Here is a 6,956-nt window from a genome sequence, read left to right on the forward strand (position 1 = left end):
GAGAAAGGAAGAGTCCAAATGGGATAAGGTGCCTTGCCCAGCACTCCATGCCACCACTTTTTCATTGCAGAAGGAAAGAAGGGAGCGCACCAATGCTGCCAATAGGGCAGAAGTTTCTATTTCATACAGAAGTTTCTACTTCCAAAGTCAGCGATAAAGGGAGAAAGTGACTCCACACTGAGTTCTTCCTGCTTTGTGCCCTCACTTACTGCTCTTGCTTCTAAGGTCGCATTTCCCAGAATGCACTGTGCCACCACTAGCACCGCATCCTTCCCACCCAGCTGTTACCTGGGGTATAAGGTCTCCATCTGGACATGGAAAGTTGTGGAAGTGAAGGGATGAGGGAAAACCATTCATAAGTCCTATCGTAGACCAGAATCCAAAAGGGAGTAGAAAGTGATGATCAATCTAGTTTTGGCTGATGTAGCGTCCACCCGCCACCTCCACGTCAAAAATGAAGACAGTGAGTGAGTGATGCATTCATGTTGCCTTACCAGATGGTCTATGTTCAGGCAAATCCTGGCTCTGCCATGAACTTAAGCCGAGTTGGTTTTTTCATTCTAGGTGCATTTGCCTTAGAGTTGGTTGCACTGGATTGTTTAAGAAGCGTTGGTAACTTGTGTGAGTTTATAAAAATCGTTTTCTATGCTTTCAAAAGTTGCAGTTTAGATGCTTTAAGGTAGAGGCTCCCCCCGCTTTTCCATGCTACTGTCCTGTGATTTCTGTGGCTGCTTTCTCCTGGTTCTCCTCTATCCTCTGGCCACTCCTTTCCAGTGTTCTTCATACCATCCACTCACAATGCTCTTCCTTTGGCGTCTGCAGCCTCTGGGGACCTGTGCTATGCCTTGGCCAATGTCCAGCTCACTCTTTCTCCTGCTTGATCTCATCTACACCAATGGCTTCAACTAGCATATATTCCTGAGGCAGACTTCCAATACATAATTCTATCCCAAACCTCTCTCTTGAGGATATATTAAACCATTTACTAGACAGTGTCCCCATCTACACCTCATACTCAAACAACCAAAACAAAAATCATCTTTTATCCCCCAAACTTGGTCCATCTCCTTTATTCTCTCATTTGGTAAATTGCACCTCCATTCTCTCAGGTTACCAAACTTTTAAAAAAGTGGTTATAATCATTCGTCCATGGATCTAATTGATTACCAAGTCTTATTCATTATGACAACTTTCAAATATCCCTTTTTAAACCTCTCTTTACTGCCAACACCTTGCGTTGGAGCCTAGATCAGTTTAAGATTTTTTTGTTGTTGCAAACAATAGAAATGAACTCGGACGAATTTAAAGCGGAAAAAATGGAGGTGGATTTATTTGAACGGGTATTGGGAAAGCTCACAGAATTGAAAGGAAAACTGAATGACCATGCTTCAGGGTAGATGAGATCTGGGGTAACTCTGGGGACCTCAGTGGGTTGAGCTCAGTCTTTATGCCTGAGATACTACATGTGGTAACTTGGCTACAAGGTCTTTCATCTCTGTGTGTCTTTGTCAAACTTCCAAATTCTTAGTAGAGAGAATTTGGTTGAGCATCTTTGAATAAGCCATCCAGGACTAGATGACAGGAATGAGTGGCATAAGTTTATAAGCATTGGAGGTCCTTATAGTTTCTCCATCCTTTCTCAGTTCTGCCATAGCCTTCTCAAAGGCCTCTGTACTTTTCCAATCTATACTTCTTGCATCCTCCCAATCTATATATTTCTAAAATATTTAGTATTCACTGTATCTCCTTAGTTAAAATTCCTTGATAGCTTTTCATTCCTCATAGAATAACTTATAAGCTTCTATCAGGGATTTCACTCTTAGATTTGAGCCCTAGCTATCTCTCCAGCCTCATCTCTTGCTACCGTTCTGTTAAATCTTATGTTCCAAGCATATTGCAGTTATTTGCAATTCCCCTAAAAAATCATGCTTTATTCTAGTCTCGTGTTTTTGCTCCCTCTTTCTTAAATACCCACTTTCTCTTCTCTTTACCTGGTTAACTCACACACATCTTTCAAGGCTCAGTTTAGGCATTAGTTCCAAATCTCTTCTAGTCTCTTCTCATCTGGGCTAAGTGCTCTTCCTCTGTGCTCTGATAGCATCCTGAATTTATCTCTAACACTAGAGGCCTGATGCATGAAATTCGTGCAAGGGGCTCACCCTCGCAGCCCCAGCTGCCTCAGCTGGCCCTCGCAGCCCCTCACAGCCGTGGCTGGCCCTCACAGGCCTGGCTTCATCCGGAAGGTCACCCAGATGGTCATCTGGGTGGTCATTCTGCTGTTTGGTCTAATTAGAATATTCATTCTTTATTATATAGGATAGGCATTGCAATCTGTTCCATTATACTCTTTCCTTGTCCCTCTTCCTGGCTAAACTGTGAGATCTTGGAGGTCAGTGACTATATCCAATTTATGTTTGGTTTCTATTAGCTAGGGTGGACTTTAAAGCATCATAAATGTTCAGTTCAATATATTGAAATAAGCAAATACTGGTTTTTGAATGCCTAGTACACAAATATATATATATATATATATATACATTTCTACTTTTAAGGAGCTTACTCCTAGGAGGTAAACAATACCTATACATAAGAAAAGTATAGGTAGAACTACAAGATACTGTATCATTTCATGCACACACACACACAAAAATGACTGTAAGCTAGAATTTTGTATTTAATTGATCTGGAAAGTCTTCTTTAAAGAGGAAAAACCTGAGTAGTAACATAAAGAAAGAAAGAAAATTCAAATTCTTTGAAGAGGGTGGGAGAGTGTTTTAAGTATGGGGAGGAAGAGAAAAAGGCTCACTGTGTTTAAGGAACAGGGTGAAAACATTGTCCAAGGTAGAGGTTGATTAAGGTATGGTGAAAAGAGCCCTGGCCAGTTGAGGAATGCTTAGAGCATCGGGGTGGGGCTGAAGGGTTGAGGTTCGATTCCCAGTCAAGGGCATGTACCTCAGTTGCAGGTTACCCAAAGGGCTGGAGAGATGGGGGAGGCAACCAATTGATGTGTCTCTCTTACAATGATGTCTCTCTTCCTCTCTCTCTCGCTCTCTCTCTCTCTCTCCACTCCCCTCCTTCCCTTCCACTCTCTAGAAATCAATGGGAAAAATATATCCACAGGTGAGGATTAAAAAAAGAAGATATGATGAAAAGGTCAGTGTGTGTGTGTGTGTGTGTGTGTGTGTGTGTGTGTGAAAGTCAGAGGTTAGGGGGAAAAATTTGGAGCAGATTCTGTTTGTCTTTGTGCTTTCCATCTTCTGATCCCAGCATAGAACACCTCAGCATTCTAGATTGCCTGTTCATCACAATCCCCAGTGTCTCCTCCAGACTCAAGAAGAAAATAATAAAATAATTCAGATATTTTCAAAATAGAAAGTTTCCATATCAAGGCTTTTCCCCCTCCTCCCTGGAGTAAGATTTCCTGGTGTCATTTGAGGTATTGTACACCACATCTTTCCATTCTTATTTTTGACATAGTTTCTGTGATTTTTTTCATACCCTGAGTTGCAGACAAGCAGCATAAGATTTGTGCCCTCCAATTTGATGGCTCCTATTTATTTTCATCTTAATGTAAACAGGAACTGGAAAGACTAAATGTGAGTAAAGGGTGAAAAGCTCATTAGCCTATTTCCCTCGAAGTTTCACAGTTTAGCTCAGTCTAGTCATAAACTTTAGACAATCATTTTTAGGGTTTCTGTCTAGATGATCAAACTAGCTATAACCCCAGATAATCACCTTTGACACTATCAACACTAACATAGATCTTTCCTCTGAACCCATAGACTTTCTAGGAGCTTCAGTTGATAGTTCTACTTAATTGTCAAGGCCCCCAAATTTGATCCCGTCCTACCTAAAACAAGAAAAACAAGTAATTTCCCAGTTAGGCTCCTTCACAAACCATCCTGCAAGGCCCAGCTCCATCTCCATATCCTTTCAGAAACATCTTTGCCCTAGGCACCCTCTCTTTTCTCTAAATGGTGGGTTCTAAATCCTCTACTCTTTTCTTCCATTTGTAATTATCAAAATGTGGCAACTCCCTGGACAAACATGGCTGTATTGAAAGGGAATGTCTGCTCCTCCAACTCTCCCCCATTACTGACACATGAATTAATTTTATTTCAGATCTTTATGTAGATAAATCTCACCAACATCATAGAATTGGAATGTCACCTTGACTGCCTTTGGTTAACTCTCTCCACTTTTATAGCTGAGGAAGTTGAAGCCCCAAGAGATTTTCCATTCCTGTTTCAGATTTAACCATCACTTCCTCCTCCTATCAGTCTTCTCTTGTTTCCCATACAGGATCAAGAATGGGGCTGGCACACAGTGTGTGCTAAGGAAACAGTGTTTGTGTTGAATTGAACCCCTACAGAACGTGGACCATTCAGAGGCACTGAGTTTGGCGTCTGGGTGATTAATTACTTTGGGTTGGCCCATTTCGCAGTGAACAGCAATGGACCGAAGAAGACTTACCAAGTATGTAGTCTTGTTTGCCCAACTAAGTTATAAACACCATCTTATAGGAACTTCTTTTGTAGCTGATAGCACTTCGAACAGTTCTAGCCACACAGTAAACCTTCATTAAAAATGCTTCAATTGACTGTCCTCAGATAGAAAACCAGATCTTGGTCTGGGTTTCATGCAGCAACTGGAGTAGCTTTGCCAAAAGAAAGGCACCAGGCTGTCCCAGACAGACACGGCTGGGCCGAGGAAGCATTTTTCACACAGCTCTATGCCTTAAATTGTCCTTGAAGAAAAGTATCTGGAATCCAGTGCTACCTTTTAGGTACCAAAGATTTATTTTTAAAGTGGTACAATAAAAATTGTAACATATTATTAGGTAACTTAAGGAAATAGGACACATCAAAAGGGCACAAACTTTAAGATGTTAAGTGGGGATGAATGTATTTTGGTCTGACCACAATGCATCATCTGCTCTCCTTAAGTCTATTTTTTAAAAATATATGTATTTTTCTTGATTTCAGAGAAGAAGAGAAAAGGAGAGAGAAAGAGAGAAGCATCAATAAGAAAGAATCATCATTTGGCAGCTTCCTGCAAACCACACGCTGGGGATCCAGCCTGAAACCCAGGTATGTGGCCTGATCTGGAATCAGACCATGACTTCCTAGTTCATGGATCAGGCTCAGCTAGTGAGCCACATTGGCCTGAGGTGGAAGCAAGCCATCCTGACTGGGATTGCTCCTGGATTTGGGTTTATTTGTACCATGCTGTAGTCAGTTGACCCACCAACAACATAGCTTGACTATTTCTACTTTTCTTATTTTGGCCCTTATTCTACTACCCTCATTTTTAAAGGAGAGAGGTCTAGTTGAAGTAGTTGTAGGATCCTACTTAATTTGAACTAGATAACCCCCCAAATGGAACTGTCTCCAAGAAGGGAACCATCTACCTATTTTGGTTATTAACCCAATCTTACTGCTGAGCATCTTTTACTATGTTCAGGAAGTATGGGTTTAATAGGAATCAGTCAAGGAATAAAAAATACTTTATTACTAAAGATTGCAACTACTAAGAAAAAAAGAAAAAAACAAACAAACAAAAAATACAAAGATTGCAACTTCTGTCCCTTGCCCTCTTTCCCACAAAGGCGGGTGGTATCTGTGTACATGAAAGAGCAGAGTATGACAATGTTTACTATTGATTATTATTTTTACTACCCCACTTCTAGGACGAGAAACTTAGATATGGTTAGGAACATAAGGGAGCCCATAATCCAAGCTTGAGCATTAAAAATTGGAAATTTATTTGTGAAGTTCCACTAACTAGATTCCTTCTTATGAAATCATTGGCTAATCATTGGTGCAGGCAGAACCATTTCCATGGGGAGAGGCAAGTAGGCCTTCAAAATTGAAATAGGTCATCTTCAAGGATATGCTGAGGGTCCAGCCACCTAAAAGAAGTTCCTTAACCAGTCTACTAGAGCACTTCCTTTAGTGATCTAAAACTCCTATTTTAGAAGAAATTAACTCATCAGATGTCTCCAAGAGGTCCCACCTGCTTAACTCTTCAATCTGAGATTCTGTTTCTTCTCCCCCAACCCCTCCACCCCACCCCCACCTCCCTCTGGGACACAGGCTGGATCACGAATCCTATTCTTTACTATCCATAGTTTTTTCAGTTAGTGATCACCTAAATTGGGCTCTTCTAAGTCAGGCTCCCAACTTTGTTAAGGAGATTGAAAACATGCAGAGACCAGGCCTCTGAGCAACTGGATGTTCTGCCTCTTTTCAGCTCCTCATATGAAAAATCAAAGGCTCCAGGAACTAATGCAGTTAAACCTGAGAAAGGAAATGCGGATGGTGATGAGGTAAGGATGAGAATTTGCAAATGTTCATTTGTAATCTTTCTTTGGAGTAGCTTAGAATATTTTATAAGCTGTGTCTTACAAATGTCCTGCGGAAAAGCAAAAAAAAAAGGCGGGGGGGTCAAGAGTCATATAGCAAGGTTAATTGATCCAATTTTATGCAAGGTAAACAGAGACATAGAAAAGAGAAGAGATAGGACACAACAGCAATAAATCAGGGTGCAAAACCAGGGATCTTAGGGCGTGAGTGTTAAACCCCGATTTACATAGAATTCATGGCCACTTCCTTTTTTTAAAATATATACACTGAGTGGCCCGATTATTATGACCACCTGACATTTGTAGGCAAATTAGCTATAATTTCACATTGAAGTTGCCAGAGGGTCAGCCCATTATCAATAGGGAAGCAGGTTGTTTACCACGACAGTAGAAGTGATTTTTTTTTCCTGAAGATATGGGTAAACAACACGATTTAACAGCCTTTGAACTTTGTGTGTGTCGGGGGGGAGATACACACACACACACACACACACAGTGGCCAGATTATTATGATCACCTGACCTTTGTAGGCAAATTAGCTGCATCATATGGGATATGGAAGCCGAAGGCCTATTCGAACACCTTTGCTGTC

General features: G+C 41.0%; 1 protein-coding gene across 1 annotated transcript in view; it reads left to right on the top strand.

Annotated features, from left to right (window-relative positions):
• The first annotated feature begins 1,286 nt into the window (after nucleotides 1-1,286).
• Nucleotides 1,287-6,956, top strand: part of TSGA13 (testis specific 13) — a 16,808-nt gene continuing 11,138 nt past the window's right edge. Inside the window, exons 1-2 of the mRNA XM_006752704.1 lie at nucleotides 1,287-1,393; nucleotides 6,253-6,328. Of these exons, the coding sequence (XP_006752767.1) occupies nucleotides 1,287-1,393; nucleotides 6,253-6,328 (183 nt within the window). The remainder of the gene's footprint in view (nucleotides 1,394-6,252; nucleotides 6,329-6,956) is intronic.

Source organism: Myotis davidii, unplaced genomic scaffold (genome assembly GCF_000327345.1).
Source record: "Myotis davidii unplaced genomic scaffold, ASM32734v1 scaffold1290, whole genome shotgun sequence".
Classification (NCBI taxonomy): domain Eukaryota; kingdom Metazoa; phylum Chordata; class Mammalia; order Chiroptera; family Vespertilionidae; genus Myotis; species Myotis davidii.